General features: G+C 34.1%; 1 protein-coding gene across 4 annotated transcripts; it reads right to left on the bottom strand.

Annotated features, from left to right (window-relative positions):
- Positions 1–27,962, bottom strand: LOC141460106 (uncharacterized). 4 transcript variants are annotated; one of them, XM_074139779.1, is made up of 11 exons: positions 27,703–27,824; positions 23,570–23,707; positions 21,559–22,081; positions 21,022–21,231; positions 20,083–20,264; positions 19,330–19,424; positions 5,559–5,767; positions 4,958–5,228; positions 2,978–3,095; positions 1,038–1,663; positions 1–546 (listed from the first exon to the last, which is right to left on the bottom strand). In XM_074139779.1, exons 2-11 carry the CDS (start codon positions 23,616–23,618, stop codon positions 22–24), a joined length of 2,808 nt encoding a protein of 935 aa, XP_073995880.1. In that variant the 5' UTR covers positions 23,619–23,707; positions 27,703–27,824; the 3' UTR covers positions 1–21. The 4 variants fall into 4 exon arrangements, with proteins under 4 accessions (XP_073995880.1, XP_073995881.1, XP_073995878.1 ...); XM_074139780.1 differs by having other exon boundaries at positions 21,559–22,078; XM_074139777.1 differs by lacking the exon at positions 23,570–23,707 and having other exon boundaries at positions 27,703–27,962.
- Positions 27,963–27,965: the final 3 nt, after the last annotated feature.

Genomic DNA, 27,965 nt, shown 5'->3' with positions numbered 1-27,965 from the left:
TTTTCAGTGTAGCAATTAGGTTTATTGGTCATAAGCGTAGAAGTGCAGCTTTCTTGGCGCGATTTTGCTCTTCTGTTCACTTGGAGTGTCCAGTGTTGGAACAGCTCTAGCTTTGGAGACAGTCTTTTCATAAAGTTCATCCCAATATCTGTTCTGTTTTTCCTTTTTCTTTTGCTCCAATAACCTCTTTGCATCGTTCAACTGTACCACTTTAAAACTGACATATTTGTGCTCAATGGGCTCCGCCAGACATTCCTCAATTATTTCCTTTGGAGATTTAACGTTCGCCGCTTCCTCTTTTAAGATTTCGCCGAGCGCCTTACTTATGAACGCCTGCTGACTATGATGAAACCAGTGAGCACCAAACGACATGGTATCCTTGATAGTTCTCGACTCTGGCTTCTTGTACACTTCTTCTTCGTCCAGTTTTAGCATTCCAGGGTCTGTTTCCCTTTTTTCATCGTCTTTTTCCACGATTGAGGCGTCTCTACCTTCCATTTGTCTGCGCAAGAACCATGGTATGTATTTCTTGTTCAGTTTAATTACCTTTAACAAATAAAATATAATTAAACATATGTACATGCAAACCAAGTATATTTAAGTAATAAAAATAATTTCATTTAATTTATGTTTCTCTTTGACTAAGTATTGTGAGAGGTTAATTTTAGAAATCGAATATTCGGCGGAAATCGTTTTGACGGCCCTCACTTTCAAAAGCCAAGGGTTGAAGCAAATTTTAACTTGGTAAAAAATAAAGTAACACCTATTTTTTCAGGCGAGCTTTACACCCAACTAAGAATTAGATGTCGTGGATAGAAACGGATAGGAAACATACTTTACTACAAAGTTACAGTCACAATTAAAGGCCTAGTTGGGGCATCGAAGTTCCACAATACATATATTAGGTTTGCAAATCTCGTCTCTAACCGGTCGGCTACCGTTTTCCTAAAATGTCGCTTAGCCCTTAGACAAATTCCTGTAATGTTAATAATATTAATGATATGCTTCATGGTAACATTATAGTAATTCAGGTGTACCTGAACTGGAAGTTCTCTACGTAAAAGAGGAGGTAGAGTTTTTGCTAAATCGATTTTCGGCCGAGCTTCCGGAATTGGTGGAACGCCGCCCATCATCTGGACAACTCGTTGGATCTCGGTAGCACTGTTATAAACGGTCATCTCCTCATCCTCGTCTCCAACTTCTTGTAACTCTTCTTCTTCTTCTTCTACTACTTTTTCTTCTTTGACTTCTTCTTGAATAGCGTCTTCGACATCTTCGTCCTTCTCCAGGGCATCTTCCTCCTCCTCTCCTTGCTCCTCGACCTTCTCTTTAGATCCTTCCAAATCGACAGACTCTCTTTCCTCCCATTCTGGCGGTGTCTTACGGCCGGGTATATCCTCTTCCAAAGCTCGTATTCCTTTTAGTACATCTGGCCAAGGTGGTGTTCGTAACTTTAAGACATTTGGTGGTACTTTAATATAACTGAATTCTGGAATCTTCTGGTCTGAACTTGATGCGGTTCTTGGTATTCTTTTCACCTTCTTAGACGTGTACGTGATTTCTTCATTGCCTGTTCTGAGACTATCTATGAGGCAACGCTTTCTTCGATGCCAGTTAGTAATATCTTTTGCCGTGGGTCTTTTTAGTTTCTTTTTATTATCATCTGCAAGAAAATCAGAAAAAGAATTGAATAGAGGTTGAATTATACTTACTTCCAGAGGGTGAAGGGATCCAGCCTGAAGAATAAAAGACTCCACAGGTTGGGCTCGGTAAAGATTACTTAAATTAAGGCGGCCAATATCCCTGTTCAGTGCTATCCGACCTCCGGACGGTATTCCCTCGTTACAGACTACACAGACCTTCACCGATCTGTAGTCTGTAAGAGGCTCTTGAAAAGAGAGTATCTGTTGCAGGCAGCTAGATCCGAACTTAGCTTACCTATAGGTTTTTTTGTATGTAAATGCCCTGAGGGCATTACCGCTTGTTGTTGTGCCTTACTGGTTGCTTCTCATGTACGTAACTTTAAGGGCCCGTGTCAAAGGAAACATCTAGATCGAAATTTTTGACTTTTAACGCAGCCATTGATGAAGAAGGTTGTACATGTTAAAACTTGATTCTCTTGGAAGTTGAGAGTTCGAAGATATACAACATTCGTGATGTAACAAACGTTATAGTGTCAGGGAAAAACTAATTTCTCATCAAACTTCTAAACTGAACTGGCTGCGAAAAACAAACACTATGAGGCAACATGCACATGCGCACTACTTACTACTAGAAAATGAAAAGATTAACCAATAATATCCACAAAATCGGACATATCTTCCTGTTCCGGTGCTGGTAGCGGCTGCGTCATCGCTGACTTGTCATCCGCTGCACAATTACATAAACAAAAAACATATGTATATGTTTCTTTGTAGAACGCTTTAGATTTATACTGGTTGTACATGAAGAGCGGAGTGTTGGGTCCAGGATCCAGTCCACCATAAAGGCAGGTGTTTCAACAAAGTTTTTAGTAGAGGAGTAGGTACATTACAGGATATGACGAAGGAATACAAACTTTCAAGAGGAAGTAGTTTGAGCCGGGTGACGAGAGAAGCAAGAGAGTAGATAACGCTCTATATGAAAGGCATCTTATGACATAACCCAGTCCTTCTAACCAGTCCATTAGGATCACTTCTTGTAAAAACTCCAAGTGTAAATATTCACCCGGCTTTTCCTTTTACACTGTTTGTACATTTCACCTAAATGTAACCTTACAAGCAGACAAACACCACCTCTTTCCTGAGCACAATCCCAAAACGACATTCAGTTGACCGAAATGGCTCTTGCTCTTGAGGTCAAAGGTTGCAATGCAGTGCAGTTTACCAAACTACACTCAGTATGCCCCAAAATTTGGGCGGAATTATCGCCTGCCTGCATCCACACACACACACCAGCAAAATCATAATGGAAAGAACACAAAGAAAGTTTTACTTACCAACAAACTGAGCGAAGTAAGCTTCTTTCCGGAACAATGTCTGCAGCTCTTTCTTCGGTCTCAGTAAGTGCGTATTCTTGCCACAATGTTCATGCACGGCACTGCAATGTCTTGATGGCTGAAAGTAAAAAAAATATTAAAAGAACTGTTCAATGATGAATTCAGAAACTATCTGGACATAGAGTCACCAGCATTGTAAGATAAACTCGCCGGCCTTGAACTGAAACTAAATTCTTGATGGTGACATCAATTACTCTTAAGAGGAAGAATTCTAATCGTGCACACGTTGTCGGTTATGAGTTTTACCAAGTTTTATGATCATCTGAGTAACAAGAAGTGGTATTTACAAAATAGTCAGTGAAAATGTGTGTTAGTGTGCGTGTGTTCAGCATAATTCCAAAAAGAAAGGTTGAAGATTGTATATTTGATGTAGGTTTCCAAAGGGATCCCACAGTAAGCATTTTGTTCCCTATTCAGAAGATTGTTTACTGTTTTTAGAAATTCTTGAAAAAAAGGTTTCCAGCTATTTTCTTTTTAACTTGTTCAGCTTATTACGCGCAAATGTTACTTCAACTTCCAGAGGAAGTCGCTAGTGGGATTGCGAGAAGAGAGTGAATTGAAATCCCTCTAATGAACATTTAGTTTAATTTAAGAGACCATCTGGTATTATCCAGGATTCTATTTGCAACCAAAATTCCGGAGAATGAAGAAAATCGACTGATGTTGCCGGAAGTGCCAGTTAATTGAATACATTTCAAGTTTTTAGCGTATTTTGTTTTTAAATGGACTATATTGGTGTCAAGTAGTGCTACTTTCAAATCGGGAAATACTGAAAGCGTTTTCCATTTATTTCAGATTTTCCCGGAAATAGCTCTCTACTGTTTTCCCAAAACTCCGTATTTACGTTACACATACATAAAAATCTGTAACTTCTATTTGGACCACTTTTCTGGGTGAATTCATTTTAAGGTCAACTCTAAGAGTTGATAAAAGATATCCTTTCAAAGTGTTTGGTTATATCTACTAACTGGAGATGTTAGTTATAATTAGATAAGTTCCGAAATCCAGATTTTTGTAGAAAATTAAAGTTTATTTGTGATTTTAATGTGTCCAGTTAGAATTTTTAAGACTGTATTAGAGCAAAGTTGTGTTTTCACAATGGAATTTAATTTTTGTCTTAATTTTTGGTGAGTTAATTTCAGTCTGTTTTTGCGCGCCCTTGTGATGTCATCACACGGACATATGAAAAACGTATTGTGCTGCTGGATCCCCAGCCAAATGACAAATAGATGCCCACAAAACAATGGAAACCTTCGTAATCATTGAATGATCTTTTCCATTATTAGTCATTTGAACACTTATTTTTTCATAACTATCGTCTATTTTAGAAGACGTACTCGTATAGAAGCACATTAATCATCGTAGTCGGACGTTTACCAGCTTCGATTATTCATGCTACAACACTAACTAGATCTAATGTAGTGAAGGACCTTGGTGTTACGTTCAGTGCTAAAACCTTTCTTCTTTCAATCTCCACATGAACTCTATGGTCACAAAGGCAAATAAAATGCTTGGCTTTATATCTAGATCTACTCGAAACTTTAAAGATGTCAGAACCATAATTGTCCTTTACAAAGTAATGGTGCGACCTATTCTTGAGTACTGCTCTGCTTTATGGTCTCCTTATCAGAATACTTGCGTCAACAAGCTTGAATCACTTCAAAGAAAATTCCTAAGATTGCTCTGGTATCGAGAGACAAAAGCCATGACGGAAGTACCATACGATGACGTAATGGAATTTACTGTGTGTATAATATCTGTATATTCTTTAAATTATTATATGTTATGTATTATTAAATGTTACTTAAATTATATTTCTTTATAACTGGGTTATTGCCCGTATTGTAAATAAATAAATAAATAAATTAGTATTCATGTACAGAGAGAAAAAAAGAGTTAGAAAAATTGAGACAAACCTACCATAAATGTTTTCAGTTCGATTGTGTTGTACATGTTATGTTTCAATTCTTCTTTCTTGTAGCATTCATTGCACATTACGCCAAATGCAAAAGAGTACCAATATTCAGCGGTTTTGGGCACATTGCCGCACCCGACACATTTCTCCGTCAGTTTGTCTCCGCAGCGCAAATGAAACGCTGGTGTAATTGTTTGAACACCGCCGAAACTGCTCTGAACTGGCATCGGACCAAATCGTAGGTTCCACTGGTGGCGAACGTTGTATGAGCCACAGCTAGCAAGTGCAATTATTGAATAATTAATATTTTTTCTGATAAATTTTGTTATTTATTGAAAATTTTACAACTATAAAAAGAATAAGAAAATTAAAAAATAATATTGTATGAAAGAGAAATACTTTCACTACAAAGCAATTATGGCAAATACATTTTTATCTTCCCTTATCAGGCGAAAGAATTGCTCTCTTTCATTTGAGTTAAAAGAGAGAAAGCGAGAGATACAAAGAAAGAGAGAAGAGAGTAAAACAGTCAAGAACTCGAGACTTCTGCACTTCTTAACAGTTATACGAACTATAACTCTGGTACCCTTCATAAAAATTCCTTACCCAGGAACGTCCTTAGAGCCAGGGCCCACTGTCATTACTCTTTTAGTCTTTGAATTGAATGGAACTACATTTTGGACCAAGTTCTGCTGGAAGGGCCACCTGGGTACATCGTACTTCCCGGGTCCAGGAAGGGCTGAGGCCTGACGCTCTATGGCTCGATACGCTGCTAAGTCGCTAGCATCTATTCTTGCTTCTTTTAGAGACCCCTTCTGTAAAAAAACAATAGAATCTAAAGTTGACACCAGAGTTGGGCACTGATTAAAAAAAAAATTAAATTCTAAATTTAATTGATTAAATTTTTTAATTGATTAAATTTATTTTTAATTTTAATCAGAATTTAATCGGCGAATTTAATCGTAATTTTAATCATATGACAATTATTTAATCAATTAAATTTCAGATTTAATCGTTAATCAAACTAATTTAATCATCCACTTTTATGGCTTTTCAACCAATGGTTCGAACCACGTTTTGGCGAGGCCCTTTTTCTAAGCGTCTTCAATAAATACTTTTCGGTTAATTTTTGTAGACTTGGACTTCTTCACGAGTCTCTAGACCAGAGGTTCTTAACCGGTGTTCCGCGGAACACCAGTGTTCCGCGAATATGGTCCAAGTGTTCCGCGAAATTTCAATTTTAAATGTATTAAAATTTAGAAACTTAGGAAAGATACGATAACAAAAAACTGTTCCTTTTTTTTAATTTGAATTGAATTTTAAGTTCTTGCTAAATACCGAATTTCCAATTATTTAATGTTAGTGTTCCGCGAGAAAAATATATACATATAATTGTGTTCCGCGTCTATGAAAAGGTTAAGAACCACTGATATAAAAGGTTGAAAATTTTTTGGGTCATGAAATTCTGTAAAATTATGGCCGTTCTATATCTCCCACTGTGAACCACGTATTGGTATGGATTTTTGTTCCCTTATACACTTTGTTTTTCTCAATTATAAACTATAGTTATTTTGTGCACAAATCTAATAAGGTAGAAGATATAAAGGGTTGAACATTTTTTGGGTCATGAAATTCTGTAAAATTATGGCCGTTCTATATCTCCCACCGTAAACCACGTATTGGTATGGAATTTTGTTCTCTTATACACTTTGTTTTTCTCAATTATAAACTATAGTTATTTTGTGCACAGATCTAATAAGGTAGAAGATATAAAGGGTTGAAAATTTTTTGGGTCATGAAATTCTGTAAAATTATGGCCGTTCTATATCTCCCACCGTAAACCACGTATTGGTATGGAATTTTGTTCTCTTATACACTTTGTTTTTCTCAATTAAAAACTATAGTTATTTTGTGCACAGATCTAATAAGGTAGAAGATATAAAGGGTTGAAAATTTTTTGGGTCATGAAATTCTGTAAAATTATGGCCGTTCTATATCTCCCACTGTGAACCACGTATTGGTATGGAATTTTGTTCTCTTATACACTTTGTTTTTCTCAATTAAAAACTATAGTTATTTTGTGTACAGATCTATAAATGTAGAAGATATAAAGGGTTGAAAATTTTTTGGGTCATGAAATTCTGTAAAATTATGGCCGTTCTATATCTCCCACTGTGAACCACGTATTGGTATGGAATTTTGTTCTCTTATACACTTTGTTTTTCTCAATTATAAACTATAGTTATTTTGTGCACAGATCTAATAAGGTAGAAGATATAAAGGGTTGAAAATTTTTTGGGTCATGAAATTCTGTAAAATTATGGCCGTTCTATATCTCCCACCGTAAACCACGTATTGGTATGGAATTTTGTTCTCTTGTACACTTTGTTTTTCTCAATTAAAAACTATAGTTATTTTGTGCACAGATCTATAAATGTAGAAGATATAAAGGGATGAAAATTTTTTGGGTCATGAAATTCTGTAAAATTATGGCCGTTCTATATCTCCCACCGTAAACCACGTATTGGTATGGAATTTTGTTCTCTTATACACTTTGTTTTTCTCAATTAAAAACTATAGTTATTTTGTGCACAGATCTATAAATGTAGAAGATATAAAGGGTTGAAAATTTTTTGGGTCATGAAATTCTGTAAAATTATGGCCGCTCTATATCTCCCACCGTAAACCACGTATTGGTATGGAATTTTGTTCTCTTGTACACTTTGTTTTTCTCAATTATAAACTATAGTTATTTTGTGCACAGATCTAATAAGGTAGAAGATATAAAGGGTTGAAAATTTTTTGGGTCATGAAATTCTGTAAAATTATGGCCGTTCTATATCTCCCACCGTAAACCACGTATTGGTATGGAATTTTGTTCTCTTATACACTTTGTTTTTCTCAATTAAAAACTATAGTTATTTTGTGCACCGATCTAATAAGGTAGAAGATATAAAGGGTTGAAAATTTTTTGGGTCATGAAATTCTGTAAAATTATGGCCGTTCTATATCTCCCACTGTGAACCACGTATTGGTATGGAATTTTGTTCTCTTATACACTTTGTTTTTCTCAATTATAAACTATAGTTATTTTGTGCACAGATCTAATAAGGTAGAAGATATAAAGGGTTGAAAATTTTTTGGGTCATGAAATTCTGTAAAATTATGGCCGTTCTATATCTCCCACCGTAAACCACGTATTGGTATGGAATTTTGTTCTCTTGTACACTTTGTTTTTCTCAATTATAAACTATAATTATTTTGTGCACAGATCTAATAAGGTAGAAGATATAAAGGGTTGAAAATTTTTTGGGTCATGAAATTCTGTAAAATTATGGCCGTTCTATATCTCCCACCGTAAACCACGTATTGGTATGGAATTTTGTTCTCTTATACACTTTGTTTTTCTCAATTAAAAACTATAGTTATTTTGTGCACAGATCTAATAAGGTAGAAGATATAAAGGGTTGAAAATTTTTTGGGTCATGAAATTCTGTAAAATTATGGCCGTTCTATATCTCCCACTGTGAACCACGTATTGGTATGGAATTTTGTTCTCTTATACACTTTGTTTTTCTCAATTAAAAACTATAGTTATTTTGTGCACAGATCTAATAAGGTAGAAGATATAAAGGGTTGAAAATTTTTTGGGTCATGAAATTCTGTAAAATTATGGCCGTTCTATATCTCCCACCGTAAACCACGTATTGGTATGGAATTTTGTTCTCTTATACACTTTGTTTTTCTCAATTATAAACTATAGTTATTTTGTGCACAGATCTAATAAGGTAGAAGATATAAAGGGTTGAAAATTTTTTGGGTCATGAAATTCTGTAAAATTATGGCCGTTCTATATCTCCCACCGTAAACCACGTATTGGTATGGAATTTTGTTCTCTTGTACACTTTGTTTTTCTCAATTAAAAACTTTAGTTATTTTGTGCACAGATCTATAAATGTAGAAGATATAAAGGGATGAAAATTTTTTGGGTCATGAAATTCTGTAAAATTATGGCCGTTCTATATCTCCCACCGTAAACCACGTATTGGTATGGAATTTTGTTCTCTTATACACTTTGTTTTTCTCAATTAAAAACTATAGTTATTTTGTGCACAGATCTAATAAGGTAGAAGATATAAAGGGTTGAAAATTTTTTGGGTCATGAAATTCTGTAAAATTATGGCCGTTCTATATCTCCCACTGTGAACCACGTATTGGTATGGAATTTTGTTCTCTTATACACTTTGTTTTTCTCAATTAAAAACTATAGTTATTTTGTGCACAGATCTAATAAGGTAGAAGATATAAAGGGTTGAAAATTTTTTGGGTCATGAAATTCTGTAAAATTATGGCCGTTCTATATCTCCCACCGTAAACCACGTATTGGTATGGAATTTTGTTCTCTTATACACTTTGTTTTTCTCAATTATAAACTATAGTTATTTTGTGCACAGATCTAATAAGGTAGAAGATATAAAGGGTTGAAAATTTTTTGGGTCATGAAATTCTGTAAAATTATGGCCGTTCTATATCTCCCACCGTAAACCACGTATTGGTATGGAATTTTGTTCTCTTGTACACTTTGTTTTTCTCAATTAAAAACTATAGTTATTTTGTGCACAGATCTATAAATGTAGAAGATATAAAGGGATGAAAATTTTTTGGGTCATGAAATTCTGTAAAATTATGGCCGTTCTATATCTCCCACCGTAAACCACGTATTGGTATGGAATTTTGTTCTCTTATACACTTTGTTTTTCTCAATTAAAAACTATAGTTATTTTGTGTACAGATCTATAAATGTAGAAGATATAAAGGGTTGAAAATTTTTTGGGTCATGAAATTCTGTAAAATTATGGCCGTTCTATATCTCCCACTGTGAACCACGTATTGGTATGGAATTTTGTTCTCTTATACACTTTGTTTTTCTCAATTAAAAACTATAGTTATTTTGTGCACAGATCTAATAAGGTAGAAGATATAAAGGGTTGAAAATTTTTTGGGTCATGAAATTCTGTAAAATTATGGCCGTTCTATATCTCCCACCGTAAACCACGTATTGGTATGGAATTTTGTTCTCTTATACACTTTGTTTTTCTCAATTATAAACTATAGTTATTTTGTGCACAGATCTAATAAGGTAGAAGATATAAAGGGTTGAAAATTTTTTGGGTCATGAAATTCTGTAAAATTATGGCCGTTCTATATCTCCCACCGTAAACCACGTATTGGTATGGAATTTTGTTCTCTTGTACACTTTGTTTTTCTCAATTAAAAACTATAGTTATTTTGTGCACAGATCTATAAATGTAGAAGATATAAAGGGATGAAAATTTTTTGGGTCATGAAATTCTGTAAAATTATGGCCGTTCTATATCTCCCACTGTGAACCACGTATTGGCATGGAATTTTTCTTATACGCTTTGTTTTTCTCAATTATAAACTATAGTTATTTTGTGCACAGATCTATAAATGTAGAAGATATTAAGGGTTGAAAAATTTTTGGGTCATGAAATTCTGTAAAATTATTGCCGTTCTATATCTCCCACCGTAAACCACGTATTGGTATGGAATTTTCTTCTCTTGTACACTTTGTTTTTCTCAATTAAAAACTATAGTTATTTTGTGCACAGATCTATAAATGTAGAAGATATAAAGGGATGAAAATTTTTTGGGTCATGAAATTCTGTAAAATTATGGCCGTTCTATATCTCCCACTGTGAACCACGTATTGGTATGGAATTTTGTTCTCTTATAAACTTTGTTTTTCTCAATTAAAAACTATAGTTATTTTGTGCACAGATCTATAAACGTAGAAGATACAAAGGATTGAAAAATTTTTGGGTCATGAAATTCTGTAAAATTATGGCCGTTCTATATCTCCCACTGTGAACCACGTATTAGTATGGAATTTTGTTCTCTTATACACTTTGTTTTTCTCAATTATAAACTATAGTTATTTTGTGCACAGATCTATAAATGTAGAAGATATAAAGGGTTAAAAAAATTTTGGGTCATGAAATTCTGTAAAATTATGGCCGTTCTATATCTCCCACTGTGAACCACGTATTGGTATGGAATTTTGTTCTCTTATACACTTTGTTTTTCTCAATTATAAACTATAGTTATTTTGTGCACAGATCTATAAATGTAGAAAATATAAAGGGTTGAAAATTTTTTGGGTCATGAAATTCTGTAAAATTGTGGCCGTTCTATATCTCCCACCGTGAACCACGTATTGGTATGGAATTTTGTTCCCTTATACACTTTGTTTTTCTCAATTATAAACTATAGTTATTTTGTGCACAGATCTAATAAGGTAGAAGATATAAAGGGTTGAAAATTTTTTGGGTCATGAAATTCTGTAAAATTATGGCCGTTCTATATCTCCCACCGTAAACCACGTATTGGTATGGAATTTTGTTCTCTTATACACTTTGTTTTTCTCAATTATAAACTATAGTTATTTTGTGCACAGATCTAATAAGGTAGAAGATATAAAGGGTTGAAAATTTTTTGGGTCATGAAATTCTGTAAAATTATGGCCGTTCTATATCTCCCACCGTAAACCACGTATTGGTATGGAATTTTGTTCTCTTATACACTTTGTTTTTCTCAATTAAAAACTATAGTTATTTTGTGCACAGATCTATAAATGTAGAAGATATAAAGGGTTGAAAATTTTTTGGGTCATGAAATTCTGTAAAATTATGGCCGCTCTATATCTCCCACCGTAAACCACGTATTGGTATGGAATTTTGTTCTCTTGTACACTTTGTTTTTCTCAATTATAAACTATAGTTATTTTGTGCACAGATCTAATAAGGTAGAAGATATAAAGGATTGAAAATTTTTTGGGTCATGAAATTCTGTAAAATTATGGCCGTTCTATATCTCCCACCGTAAACCACGTATTGGTATGGAATTTTGTTCTCTTGTACACTTTGTTTTTCTCAATTATAAACTATAGTTATTTTGTGCACAGATCTAATAAGGTAGAAGATATAAAGGGTTGAAAATTTTTTGGGTCATGAAATTCTGTAAAATTATGGCCGTTCTATATCTCCCACCGTAAACCACGTATTGGTGTGGATTTTTGTTCTCTTATACACTTTGTTTTTCTCAATTAAAAACTATAGTTATTTTGTGCACAGATCTAATAAGGTAGAAGATATAAAGGGTTGAAAATTTTTTGGGTCATGAAATTCTGTAAAATTATGGCCGTTCTATATCTCCCACTGTGAACCACGTATTGGTATGGAATTTTGTTCTCTTATACACTTTGTTTTTCTCAATTAAAAACTATAGTTATTTTGTGCACAGATCTAATAAGGTAGAAGATATAAAGGGTTGAAAATTTTTTGGGTCATGAAATTCTGTAAAATTATGGCCGTTCTATATCTCCCACCGTAAACCACGTATTGGTATGGAATTTTGTTCTCTTATACACTTTGTTTTTCTCAATTATAAACTATAGTTATTTTGTGCACAGATCTAATAAGGTAGAAGATATAAAGGGTTGAAAATTTTTTGGGTCATGAAATTCTGTAAAATTATGGCCGTTCTATATCTCCCACCGTAAACCACGTATTGGTATGGAATTTTGTTCTCTTGTACACTTTGTTTTTCTCAATTAAAAACTATAGTTATTTTGTGCACAGATCTATAAATGTAGAAGATATAAAGGGATGAAAATTTTTTGGGTCATGAAATTCTGTAAAATTATGGCCGTTCTATATCTCCCACCGTAAACCACGTATTGGTATGGAATTTTGTTCTCTTATACACTTTGTTTTTCTCAATTGAAAACTATAGTTATTTTGTGCACAGATCTAATAAGGTAGAAGATATAAAGGGTTGAAAATTTTTTGGGTCATGAAATTCTGTAAAATTATGGCCGTTCTATATCTCCCACTGTGAACCACGTATTGGTATGGAATTTTGTTCTCTTATACACTTTGTTTTTCTCAATTATAAACTATAGTTATTTTGTGCACAGATCTAATAAGGTAGAAGATATAAAGGGTTGAAAATTTTTTGGGTCATGAAATTCTGTAAAATTATGGCCGTTCTATATCTCCCACCGTAAACCACGTATTGGTATGGAATTTTGTTCTCTTGTACACTTTGTTTTTCTCAATTAAAAACTATAGTTATTTTGTGCACAGATCTATAAATGTAGAAGATATAAAGGGATGAAAATTTTTTGGGTCATGAAATTCTGTAAAATTATGGCCGTTCTATATCTCCCACCGTAAACCACGTATTGGTATGGAATTTTGTTCTCTTATACACTTTGTTTTTCTCAATTAAAAACTATAGTTATTTTGTGTACAGATCTATAAATGTAGAAGATATAAAGGGTTGAAAATTTTTTGGGTCATGAAATTCTGTAAAATTATGGCCGTTCTATATCTCCCACTGTGAACCACGTATTGGTATGGAATTTTGTTCTCTTATACACTTTGTTTTTCTCAATTAAAAACTATAGTTATTTTGTGCACAGATCTAATAAGGTAGAAGATATAAAGGGTTGAAAATTTTTTGGGTCATGAAATTCTGTAAAATTATGGCCGTTCTATATCTCCCACCGTAAACCACGTATTGGTATGGAATTTTGTTCTCTTATACACTTTGTTTTTCTCAATTATAAACTATAGTTATTTTGTGCACAGATCTAATAAGGTAGAAGATATAAAGGGTTGAAAATTTTTTGGGTCATGAAATTCTGTAAAATTATGGCCGTTCTATATCTCCCACCGTAAACCACGTATTGGTATGGAATTTTGTTCTCTTGTACACTTTGTTTTTCTCAATTAAAAACTATAGTTATTTTGTGCACAGATCTATAAATGTAGAAGATATAAAGGGATGAAAATTTTTTGGGTCATGAAATTCTGTAAAATTATGGCCGTTCTATATCTCCCACTGTGAACCACGTATTGGCATGGAATTTTTCTTATACGCTTTGTTTTTCTCAATTATAAACTATAGTTATTTTGTGCACAGATCTATAAATGTAGAAGATATTAAGGGTTGAAAAATTTTTGGGTCATGAAATTCTGTAAAATTATTGCCGTTCTATATCTCCCACCGTAAACCACGTATTGGTATGGAATTTTCTTCTCTTGTACACTTTGTTTTTCTCAATTAAAAACTATAGTTATTTTGTGCACAGATCTATAAATGTAGAAGATATAAAGGGATGAAAATTTTTTGGGTCATGAAATTCTGTAAAATTATGGCCGTTCTATATCTCCCACTGTGAACCACGTATTGGTATGGAATTTTGTTCTCTTATAAACTTTGTTTTTCTCAATTAAAAACTATAGTTATTTTGTGCACAGATCTATAAACGTAGAAGATACAAAGGGTTGAAAAATTTTTGGGTCATGAAATTCTGTAAAATTATGGCCGTTCTATATCTCCCACTGTGAACCACGTATTAGTATGGAATTTTGTTCTCTTATACACTTTGTTTTTCTCAATTATAAACTATAGTTATTTTGTGCACAGATCTATAAATGTAGACGATATAAAGGGTTAAAAAAATTTTGGGTCATGAAATTCTGTAAAATTATGGCCGTTCTATATCTCCCACTGTGAACCACGTATTGGTATGGAATTTTGTTCTCTTATACACTTTGTTTTTCTCAATTATAAACTATAGTTATTTTGTGCACAGATCTATAAATGTAGAAGATATAAAGGGTTGAAAATTTTTTGGGTCATGAAATTCTGTAAAATTGTGGCCGTTCTATATCTCCCACCGTGAACCACGTATTGGTATGGAATTTTGTTCTCTTGTACACTTTGTTTTTCTCAATTAAAAACTGTAGTTATTTTGTGCACAGATCTATAAATGCAGAAGATATAATGGGTTGAAAATTTTTTGGGTCATGAAATTCTGTAAAATTATGGCCGTTCTATATCTCCCACTGTGAACCACGTATTGGTATGGAATTTTGTTCTCTTATACACTTTGTTTTTCTCAATTATAAACTATAGTTATTTTGTGCACAGATCTATAAATGTAGAAGATATAAAGGGATGAAAATTTTTTGGGTCATGAAATTCTGTAAAATTATGGCCGTTCTATATCTCCCACTGTGAACCACGTATTGGTATGGAATTTTGTTCTCTTATACACTTTGTTTTTCTCAATTAAAAACTATAGTTATTTTGTGCACAGATCTATAAATGTAGAAGATACAAAGGGTTGAAAAATTTTTGGGTCATGAAATTCTGTAAAATTATGGCCGTTCTATATCTCCCACTGTGAAGCACGCATTGTTATGGAATATTGTTCTCTTATGCACTTTGTTTTTCTCAATTATAAACTATAGTTATTTTGTGCACAGATCTATAAATGTAGAAGATATAAAGGGTTAAAAAAATTTTGGGTCATGAAATTCTGTAAAATTATGGCCGTTCTATATCTCCCACTGTGAACCACGTATTGGTATGGAATTTTGTTCTCTTATACACTTTGTTTTTCTCAATTATAAACTATAGTTATTTTGTGCACAGATCTATAAATGTAGAAGATATAAAGGGTTGAAAACTTTTTGGGTCATGAAATTCTGTAAAATTATGGCCCTTCTATAACTCCCACTGTGAACCACGTATTGTTATGGAATTTTGTTCTCTTATACACTTTGTTTTTCTCAATTATAAACTATAGTTATTTTGTGCACAGATCTATAAATGTAGAAGATATAAAGGGTTAAAAAATTTTTGGGTCATGAAATTCTGTAAAATTATGGCCGTTCTATATCTCCCACTGTGAACCACGTTTTGTTATGGAATATTGTTCTCTTATACACTTTGTTTTTCTCAATTATAAACTATAGTTATTTTGTGCACAGATCTATAAATGTAGAAGATATAAAGGGTTGAAAATTTTTTGGGTCATGAAATTCTGTAAAATTATGGCCGTTCTATATCTTCCACTGTGAACCACGTATTGTTATGGAATATTGTTCTCTTATACACTTTGTTTTTCTCAATTAAAAACTATAGTTATTTTGTGCACAGATCTATAAATGTAGAAGATATAAAGGGTTGAAAATTTTTTGGGTCATGAAATTCTGTAAAATTATGGCCGTTCTATATCTCCCACTGTGAACCACGTATTGGTATGAAATTTTGTTCTCTTGTACACTTTGTTTTTCTCAATTATAAACTATAGTTATTTTGTGCACAGATCTATAAATCTAGAAGATATAAAGGGTTGAAAATTTTTTGGATCATGAAATTCTGTAAAATTATGGCCGTTCTATATCTCCCACTGAGAACCACGTATTGTTATGGAATTTTGTTCTCTTATACACTTTGTTTTTCTCAATTATAAACTATAGTTATTTTGTGCATAGATCTATAAATGTAGAAGATATAAATTCTAGTGAGTGGTAAACATGGTAAAATGTGAGTGTAAGGTGGTCCTATCTAAGTCTAGTGAGTGGTAAAGATAGTTAAATGTGAGTGTAAGGTGGTCCTATCTAAGTCTAGTGAGTGGTAAACATGGTGAAATGTGAGTGTAAGGTGGTCCTATCTAAGTCTAGTGAGTGGTAAACATGGTGAAATGTGAGTGTAAGGTGATCCTATCTAAGTCTAGTGAGTGGTAAACATGGTTAAATGTGAGTGTAAGGTGGTCCTATATAAGTCTTGAGAGTCACTAACATGGTATAGATGAGACACCAGACTGGTAGAATGAAGGTGCCAAGTTTGGAAAAGGTGATAATATTGATAGAGAAGAGGCACCAGCTAGGCGGAATAAAGATGCATTGGTCCGATTCTGGTTTAACCCTTTCCAGCTCGATGATGCCATATGGCATCACTAGTTTAAAATGTATTATTTCTTGCTTAATTTTGACCAAATAATACAATTGGCATCATTTTAGTTTTCTTTCATGCCTGTTGGGGCAGCACAAGTCGTAATTTTTACATAATTCTTGCCCGCGAAAATATAATATGTTTTTATTTCATTGTTGTCAACCACCAGAAAATCGTCTTCATTACAGTTGTATTTGTGAATTTTTTTTTGCATTTTTTAAAGCTTTTTTGTTTCTTAATTATTTGTTTTTGTAGAAACTAAGTGTTATTTATCTTGAATTAGGTATGTTTCAATTTATTTAACTTATATTATTTGTATAATCGAAATTTTAAAAATGAGTCCATATGGACTCTTTGAGCAAAACTTGACTATTAACCATTCTATTTTTTTTATTACATAGGGTATATTCTGACCTGTTTTTTTTAACATGGAGCGCATGTATACACCCGAAGAAGCTATAAAGATTATATTAGACGGTAATTGGTCAGATGTTGACTTAGAATCTTCAGATTCTGAAGATGAACAAATTGGGGAAGTTGATGCCAACGCGAATTTACCCCCAAAAACAGACTCTAATTATACCACTTTACCAAATGAAGATGAGTTTTTTACTGAGGATGAAAGATCAGCTAGTTCGGAAAATATTTCAGGAAACCCTTCCAATAATTTGCAGGATCCTGTTTTACCAACCCCTGAAGCAAAAAGGAAACCTCCAAAATTATTACGCGGGAACAATATTAGTTGGGTACCAGTTAGGGATGATTTTCACTTGAATTGTACTAATTTTTCTTTCAATAAAAAACACAATATCACTTATGGATGTGACAAGCCCATAAATTATTTTCAACTCTTTTGTTCGAATGAAATTTTAAAAAAATTTGTGGAGCAATCTAATTTATATTCTGCTCAAAAGACTGCCCAATCTATTGGCACCACAATTAATGAAATAAAAAATTTTTTGGGTATAAACATCATGAGCGGAATTGCAAAAATGCCAAGCTATAGAATGTATTGGGCCAGAGATACCAGGTATCCTCTAATTGCGGATGCAATGAGCAGAAATCGTTTTGACAAACTTCGCACATTTTTCCATGTGAATGACAATACAAACTTTATCTCTGATCCAAATCACCCTAATTACAATAAATTGTACAAAATTCAACCATTCCTAGATGGAATAAATAAAGTTTTAATTATTTTCATTCTTGCTAACTGGTGCCCAATGATGCCATATGGAATCATTTTCCAAAAAATGTTCAAAACATTCAAAATGGAAAAAAATATTTGATTTGTTCATTTTAAGCATTATTTATTGCAGTAAAAAAAGTTTTTTCTCTCTCTCTCTGTATAATAATTCGGACCGGAAAGGGTTAACCATTGGCAATGTTTGGTTTTAAAAATTTAATCTCTCAAATTTTGATTAAATTAAAAAATTTAATCGTCCAAAGTGATTAAAACTAAATCTGGAATTTAATTCAATCAATTAAAATTCTGATTATTTAATTTTAATTTTAATCTTAATTTTTAGTTATGATTAAAAATTTTAATTGATTAAATTCCGATTAAATTAAAAGTGAATTTAATTTTAATCAACTAATTTTGGCCGATTAAATTTTTTAATTTTAATCATGATTAAAATTAAATTTCGGTTTAATTCAATTGTTTTTTAATTGATTAAATTCCGATTAAATTAAAAGTGAATTTAATTTTAATCAACTAATTTTGGCCGATTAAATTTTTTAATTTTAATCATGATTAAAATTAAATTTCGGTTTAATTCAATTGTTTTTTAATTGATTAAATTTTTGCCCAACTCTGGTTGACACTAACACCATTTCCTCCTACTGCAATCAGAACACTTCTAATGTTTAAAGAGCCGACAATTGGTCTGAAAGGTGTAAAATTTACAAGGTGCCACACCTTTACAGCACTAATAACAAATGACTGGCCAAGATTAAGGATTGGTTTAGTCAGGTTCATCATCTTTCCCCTAATGTAAGGCAATGAAAGTGACCAGCAACTTCCAGGCACTCGGCGGAAACATGATCCAGTTTAACCTTGACAGAAAAATTTGAAACAGAAGACTGTACACCTATCTGACTACCAAATCGCCATTAAAGCTCTAAAATGGTGCCTCGGCGAACACAATGACCTAGTCAGAGGAGACAAATACAACTTATTCTGGACCATGCTAAAGTGGGAGAAAATAGCCGTGGACCTTGCGCCCAAACAAGACCTTATTGCATATAGACAGTGGGAAAAGACGAGGCACTGCTAGGCTTTATAAAGCCGCACTGGTGAATCCCAAAGATGGGCAGCAACATAAACTTTTAAGGATGAAAATCAAAGCCCCAGCTTAGGAAAACGCAACTTCCAAGCAGTAAGTAGACAAAAAAAAAAATCCTTGATTAAGTTTAAGAATTGGAACCATTCTTCCCTTGCGGGAAACCACATCCAATGTATTCCCGGAGGTAAACTTGTTTTCCAAAAGTGACTTGTTCACACATTTAGCCAGTAATACTTAAATACTTGCGAACTTACCGATGGAACTGAACCAGCAGACTGCTTGCCCTTCAGGGATTCCTGATTCAGATGACTTTGATCTAATTTAAGTTTTTTATCTTCTTTTTTTGTATCTGTAAGAGATTTTTCTCAATTAAACATTTGTCAGATCAGCCAAATTAAGCCTCATGGCCGACAACTGTTCCCAGGCCGTTGTTGCTTATGGGAGGTAAGTTATTTAGTATCAACATACGGCATACATTGGTGCATCCTTCCTTCTAACCTTCTAGCCGTCTCTGACAATAATCTGGCCGTGGGCCTGCAGACTGCAGACAATGTTAAGTTCAATGTTATGCTACTCATTACTGAACAAATATTTTATGCATGAAAATGGCCAGCAAAAGGGTCTGCGACATCTAATAAATTCTTAAAAATAATGATGAAAATTTAATGCAGTAAAATTACTTAAAATGATTTGAATAAAACACATAAGCTTTTTCGAATGCCTGAAATTACGAGCTGAAATATGAATGAAATGTTGGGTACTTAATCAACTCTTATACTAAACTTTTTTAAACTCGTAAGTTATTTGTTAAAAAAGATTTTTTGTCAAAAGTTTTCGTCAAAACCTGACGGCATGGAAGCCCCTTGGTTCGTTTCGCCATAGCCAATGGAGTGTTTAGACTTGGAAACTCCACTTATTATGCACACACTGTGAGAATCTCTATTGGCACATTGAACGAACTGAATGTGCTCTTAACCAGCGCTCTTGACCCTTTGGCGCTTGCTTACCTTTTAGGGCCACCTTCTTCTTCAGCTTCTGGGCTCCATTTTTTGTTTCGGCCACAACTGCTTCAGATTGGAATTTTCCCTTGGACACGTCCTCTTTGATTCTTTGCAAAGTGTCCAGAGGAGCGCTGTTCCACTCGCGTCTAAACTGTTCTTCACCGCGTAGTTGTAATAACGAGTCTGGCCTGAAAGAGTAAATACAGAAGGCAGCTTTAGTTTCCCAATTAACAAAGGTATCCTACCCAGTTCACAAGTTCCAGGATCCCTTCTTGAGAGGAGCGATCCCTGGAGCATTCCACACCACTTTCTTTATGCAGCACTCAACTATTCTAAAATTCTTGGGGAAAAGGCTTGGGGACCATTTCAGACTCGAAACTAACTACCAAGTCAGTACTCTGAGGATCAAAGTGGTTCAATGTCAGCAAGAAAAGTAAACAACTTTCAAAAATTCCAAGAGTGAAAAAAATGTCTGGATTAGAACCTGGAGAATCTCGAGTGAATACCCGCTCCAGGTATTCCACTTTTAAACTTGCCTAGGCTCTGAAGTTTAGGCAACCTTTCTGGCGCGACAATGTTTCTTTATTCCTGAGGGAAGTTGAATTGTTCCCGCCTCTCCTAGGCAGGTTACAATTGCTTTATTGCATTTACTGTAGTAGTATAAATTCAGTATTTGCTATTTTCTAGAATTTTGTTTCTTAAGGGTCCCATATCACGCTCATGTGCAAAGTATCATGACATTCTTAGAGACACAGCGGAACTGAAAGTAGGATACAGGTGATTCCCATTACGCAATTGATTACCATGATGAACTTTACTCGGTTCAGCGGTTTTTGTTTGGCTGCGCAAAGTAAAGAAAAAAACTGTTGATTAAAAAGTCTCTTGATATTATGACAATTACGGGCTAAAAATAAAACCATTATAATAAGTGTTTAACCTACTTACATAAAACTATCTTCCTTGGTAAGTGGATAACATTGGTGCGAGTAGATCTTAGGCTCTTGTTCGAACTTTTCTGGCCACAGATGCTTTTGAAGTTTATCTCCAAAGTTGGGCGTCGCTGGCTGAGAGGTGGAACTCGTACTGGACAAAGCATCCTCCCGTCCAAGTTTAACATCCTCTAGATCCTCTTCTTCTTCCATGTCCTCTTCTCGTCTGCAATTTAATTGAAATTAGAGTTCAATGCGCATAGAATGGTGAGATAGAATGTTGGACTACATCGGCCTTTTTCTTAGATACCCTTTTAAGCCAGAGGTTTTATTTTTAATTTTTTTTTTCCATTTTTATCCGATTTCCCTTAAAATGGCTCCAACAATTTTCTGTATACTTTGTTTTTCTTACTTGACTAGCATTTTAGCAAATTGTTAGGAGTTCCATGGAATCGTTGGGGGCCACTTTTCCAAGTCTGGATACCTAAAACATGGACTTCCATAGAAGTTATATTATTTCCCAAATTTAATTGTACTGAAAACAGTTGGTTACCCCACTTCTTCCTTAAGATCTGGAAATCCAGTTCTGTTTCCCAAGGACTTCTTATACAGTTCACAATGTTTTTTCATAAAATTTTGAAGTATTAACTTTTCGTCAGTACTGGGTTGTGGAGATGCTAGGATCCCTGTAAGAGGACCTTGTTTACCACATGTAAATGGCTTGTCCAAGAATTCCGTCCAGTCTGGCTTTCCTTCCTTGTCCAACAAATCCATTTGGTTCAAAAAACCTTTTCCTGATTTACATAAATTGATTATCTCTTTTAACTTTTCCGGTTCACAATCATCTAGTTTGGACTTTTTCTTCAGTAAAATGTTCTCTTCATGATCTTTTAAAAGTACTTCTAATTTGGCGTTAACATCCTCTTCCGCAAATCTAAGAAAAGCTTCCATGAATGCGCTGTAGTCAGCAGATGGTTCCACCGGTGCTGGCACTAATGGCTTCAATCTTGCAGCGGATTGGCCGCAGCTCAGTTTCCTTTTCTTCTTCTTTTCAACCTCCTCCATTTCAGGCACTTCTGAAAAGAGAACCACGTCAGAAATCTCTATGAATGTATTCTATGTATTCAGAATTAATCTTTCAACTCTAAGAATTACACTCTTTTAAAGTACCAATAAGCATTAACAATTTATGCAATAAGAAAACAATTGCTTTAGTTGTCAAATTGACGAAATTGAAATGTTATTTGAAACATATGTTTTGAAGTCCACGAAAATCGAAAAAGTGGGCACTAAGGTCGATTTTGGATTCACCTTCACCCATAAAACCAGCAAGCAACTGGCAGGGCATCAATCAGTTGGTCTAAGAATGGTAGATGTTTCTGTGTAGTCTTAACAATGAAAACTTCCATTCCATTACAAAAATGAAAATTGTTTGAGTGAGCTTAATAATTGTAAGCATTTGTAATTTGATAATGATCGACATATGATCAAAACGCTATAAGCAGCTGAAATAAAAAGGAGAAGATTTGGGGATTGCAAAATGTTTTTCTTTAAGGTAAATAGTCCCATTAACTATTTGTATTACGTCAATTTTGAAAACCATTTTGGATATTCCTAAAGATGAAAAGAAATTAAGTATATTTGAAAGGAAAGTATTAAGAAGGATTTTTAGGCCAATCAATGAAGAAGGCAATTGGAAAATTCGACATAACTCGTGTTATTTAAAGAAGTGCCGGTGGAAGAGTAAATCAAAATAAATAGATTAAGATGGGCTGATCGTTTAACTAGAATACAGAACATTGCTATCGCTAAGAAGGTCATGCAGTTGGAATCCGTCGTAAAGGAAGGCCGAGAAGCAAGATGGATAGACCAGGTAGATCGTGATCCGCGGAAAAGCTGGAACATCTGGCTGGAGAAGGAGGGCGCAGGACCAGGGAAGGCTGGAGGAAGTCCTTGACGGAGGCCAAGGCTCGGCTCGGGTCGGACATGCACGTATTTTGGACGTAAATCCTCTAAATAATACTTTTATCTCCCACCAAAGAACCGATCACCAGAAGTTACAATCCTATGTACGACCAGGTGCTAATGACGAAATTCTTCATCAGCTCGTACGAGCTATCCATCTACGCTGGGACTACCCTAATTTGAGTTTCTACTAATTTGAGTTTAAACATATTTTTGGATTTTGGAGTTTGTTTGTAATTTGATTGGTGTTCAAGAAAACGAAGAATATGGAGGACGATTAGAGAATTTCACTGTTGTATTATCGATCAGAACAGTTTGACTAGTTAGGGGTGAGTTGAAGACGACCCAAATGTCGATCTATTATTATAAGTAATATTTCTAGTAAGAGGGCACAATGGGCAGAAAGGTTTCCCCTAGGTTTGCATGTCTGATAGTATTAACCTAGCAACCATCTGGATTGTCACAGCGGTTAAAGACGGAATGTAATACGCCTTATTGACCTGAAATAATTTTATTGCTTCAATCTAATCAATCTTAGCATTCCAAGGGTCTTTGTTCTAAGGTAGATCGCGATAATCTAGCCGCACTGATGGGTTTACCTCGCTGCAATTCATCGGAGAGTTTCACATTTTCTTGATACTTGATCATTTTAAAAAATTGTTCTCTTGAACAATATGTAGTTCTTGCATTCTATTGGCCGAACACAGGTTTCTTTCAATTTCTTTAAAGCAATAATCCTAGAAAAAATTTTCAGTCAAAATTATCAGAATCTGAATAAGTCCGAGTGTAGCAATAGCAGGTTTTTTCAGAGTGTTCTTTAGAATGGTTCAAGAAGGGTTTCATTTGATTTTGGTCCTAACCGGAGATTGGACCAAACTTATGTTCCGGAGGTTGGACATAGGACTCAAATGACTTTCCCTTACCTCAAACTTGGGAATGTGTACTAATCAGACCGCCTCACTATTGTAGAAATGATTCTATTGAATGAAGTGTAACATCATAGTTTCCCCAGAATCACTGTGTTCTGACAAAAAGAGAGTCAAATTCAAAGCAACCCTCTTCTAGATGATTACCGAACACCTTCCGGTCGTATCTATTTCCTGTCACCGATACTCCTCCAACATGGACTTCTTTCTACCCATTTGCTATTCATAAACATTGAATTTATATTTGATCCTACGAGATCCTATGCCCACACATTACTGAAGAGCCCAACTTCACTTCTTCCTAAGGTCGCTTGAATGAATTATTCACAGAAAATGTTTTCAAGATAAAAGTTATAGATAATACCTTCACAATTGGTATAAGTTATTGTTGGAATAAAGATGAAAGCAAATCGGAGTTCCTACTTCTGGAGCGAAAAAAAAAAAAAACAGAATTTCGTACAACTTGCCTCGAAGAGATGTGACTCTTTTCTTAATGTAAGATCACATTGAGTACCCTGCAAAAAGTGCGATTAAAGAGTTGGCCTGGCATAAAACAGTAATAAATTAGGCTATAACAATTATTTAAGTTGTAATTTGCAGGAAGAGGAAGTATTACGAATCTATACATCTTTTTTGCAGCCGTGGGACTTTGCAAGGTACTTCAGTTTAATGCAAAAAGAAGGTTACCGTTGTTGTTACATTGTATATTTGGTATTGCAATCATGTTGGCTGTGGTGGATGTATCATAGACCATCAGAGGATAGCGTGCTCTATGACGAGACCCAATTACTGGTTTCCCTCTGGAAATAATTTCTTACTCGCGACGGTTATATTGGCTTGTCAATGTTACAGACTTGCGGCTGGTTACCCCTGCCCAGCCTTGTAACCCACAAACCCATCTGGGGTTGATATTAAATAGGTGAATAAACAAATCTCATATTTTTTTACACGCACGTTCTTACCATACAAATAATCCTTTGCTTTGAACACTCGCATGACTTTTTCTTTCAGCTATTCTCCAAGTTCGAAACATATTTATATTCTTCAAACTCAAAACGTTAGCGTAATACTTAATAATTCTTACCAACATTATGCAGTTTGCAAACATCGCACTTTACACTGAAATATGGAACCATAAATCCCCAACTCCACACAGAAAATTATCCTAAAATAAATTTGTCAAGAAGAATGATTAAGTATAAATGAAGTTTGCCGAAATCCTGAAGTGAACAATCAATTAAGAATAAAGATAATTTTGTCGAGGATTTCTCGGTAAACTCTCATTTTATAAACAATAACAAGACCAAGCGTAACAGAAAAAATGAAGAGTAACATTATTTACAACTAGCGAGTTTTAAATAAATCGTAGAAAGCGCTTTCGATAAAATCTCGTAATACTGAAAAATCGATTCATTCGATTTTTTTTTTTTTAACATTCGAGTTTCTCAAAATTTAGATCCAAATTTGATTCTTATTATTTAATAAAATAGATGGTAAGATAGTACAATATCTAAAAATGGCACTTTACATCAAAGCCTAACATCCCACTATCTTAGAATTGCCGTAAGTCGAACGTTCCTCGTAAAATCTTACAATCGATCTTATAAATCTAGGTACACAGAACTGTTACAACAAACTTACAAGAAAATTTCTGAGATGCTGTTTTCGTGTAAAATCTTTAAACAACAATACAGTGGAAAGTGGTTTTTTTTCCATTTGGTAATTATTGGCCGGAACAATTTGGTTCTTTGGAAAACCCACACAGCTAATTATAAAAAACCACTTTTCCATATTTAGGAGACTTCAAATCAGATGTTTGCTGTGAAATTCCCAAATCGAACACTGCCCGATTACGTAACCTCTTTTTTTAGTCTGCAGAGAAGTGAAAGTAAAAAAAAAAGAACTGAACAAATCGCTTACATTACGCTTGCGATTTGTATGTTATGTCCAATCTTCTATTTATTTGACCTTAAATATTTGTTGGATATGTTCAGCTTCACGTAATCCAGGGACAAGCTAAGGACCTACAATGTGTTCCTAATCCTGAGCAGCGAGCAAGCAAAAGGCAAAGTCTCCCGGAAAACTGATTCCCCCCACATTTATGCAAACATTTCCGCAACTTCCATTGTGCAAAATGCAAGCTATTCCAGATCTAGGTGGAGGGTTTTGAAAATAACTGCTGTGGAGTTGGTGACAAATGAAGCAAATAACTGGAATAGACAAGCCAATTGGTTTTTAGATTATCAGGTAGATACATACGAGCGTTTGGCTTGCAGCTAACATCAACCGTAGAAATAACTTGTCATAAACGCTGTCAGATTTGGTTAATAAAGCAACTGCAGAATCCTGGACAGTGGGATTAAGGGAGCCAGTGTGTTCTAAAATGCTGTTTCCTATTAACTGACTTCTCCTTAACTATATGTATTCATGTTTAATCAAAATTTAGTAAAAAAAAAAAAAAAAAAATACTACACTGAGAATATAAGAGACAGTCATGAGAGTGTTCACATTTTCCAGCTACCCCAGACATAGACATGCATTTCCCAGCGAAAACTGCGATTTGAAAACTCTAAATCTATTTGACTACATTATATTGCTACTCTTAATACCTACCAGAACTCATTCTTATCCTGGGTTTGGGTTGATTATTCCAACGAACTGGTTGAAATAGTTTCAATTGATTTTCGAGTTTTTGTTTATTTCTATCAATGCACTGTTCTAGTTCGTTTAGTGTACGGGCGAATTGTTCTGTGTACATGATCTAACAAGTACTGGCAAATCAATTTGATTGAATCTTCTAATTTGGTCTATTTTTTGGAAATGTAATTTTGATATTATGATAACAGCGGCGTTAAGTTTACTTCGCAGTAGCTAATAAGACTGTAAACAAAATTATTTACAATACATCCTAAGGAGAACTATTCTAACACTGATTACACAACAGTAGGTGAATGCTTGGTACAACGGGGATTTGCTTTGTAAGGGCACTCGGCCGACAGAATGCTCTGTTAAGGAAGTTAGCGCTCTCTTCACTGCAGAGTATAACCTATCACTCTAACCCCTCAGTGAATAAAAAAAACTAAGTAAACCAACCTGCAAACACTTTTCTGTGCATAGTTCTTCTTACTGATGAAAATATGGTAGAAAACACTACTATTACGGTTCCCAAGATTCTGTCATTGCCTTAAAATACGGCAATTTCAGAACGTAATTGTAACATTGGGAGATTTTATGAACCTTACATGTTACTAAAATGACAGATTTAGAGAGAACAATGTTTCCGGAAATTAATCTTTCAAACTAATGATGTGAATCCACTTAAGTGCGACTGTACTTATATTGAAAGAAATTCCTGAATCCATTTTCAAGAAAATACCAAAAATATTTAAAAAATCATAGCACTTCCGGTGAGAGCTTTTGATTCTTACGTTGCAGTAGGCTACCACGGTGGTAACCAAATGTAAACTAAGCTTTCTGAGATTTGTTTTTATTTTGACGCCAGCTTTTTCAGTTACCACACACTGTATTTCTAAAAACCCCTTCTTGCACATTCTCATTCCGTCAAACCATTTTCTTCTACTATAATTCTCATAGTTCGATAACAATTTACGGATTTTTACAATCTCGAAATATTTCCCCATACATTAATTTTCATAAAATAGAAGTAAAATCATTAAATTTCAAAAAATTCTATTTATAGGGAATCTTTTCCTTAGAAATGCTTTTATAATTAATTTTTACGAAAAACTTACAAGAATCTCAATGCTATTAGTTTTCAGAAAAAATCCACACTGTACATGACTAACCTCGAATCCTAGACGGTCTTTTACATTCAGCAGACAATAGTTCCAGAATACCATCCATGAAATCTTCTCTTTCCTTATCTTCATAAATAGACGAATCATAGTAATAGGATTTTGACAAAACCGGGGTAGACTCATCTGGTATCTCTCCGATATTCCTATGCATCCTGGAATATTTCACTTGTTCAACAATTTTATTTGGTTAATAAATTCTGAAAAAAAGAGTATTATTTTTTATGTGAACAGTCTTGAATCATATGGGTTAT

Source organism: Rhodnius prolixus, unplaced genomic scaffold (assembly GCF_049639745.1).
Source record: "Rhodnius prolixus isolate KJV_2025 unplaced genomic scaffold, Rpr scaffold_6, whole genome shotgun sequence".
Taxonomy (NCBI): domain Eukaryota; kingdom Metazoa; phylum Arthropoda; class Insecta; order Hemiptera; family Reduviidae; genus Rhodnius; species Rhodnius prolixus.
This window is presented reverse-complemented; position numbering and strand designations above follow the sequence as displayed.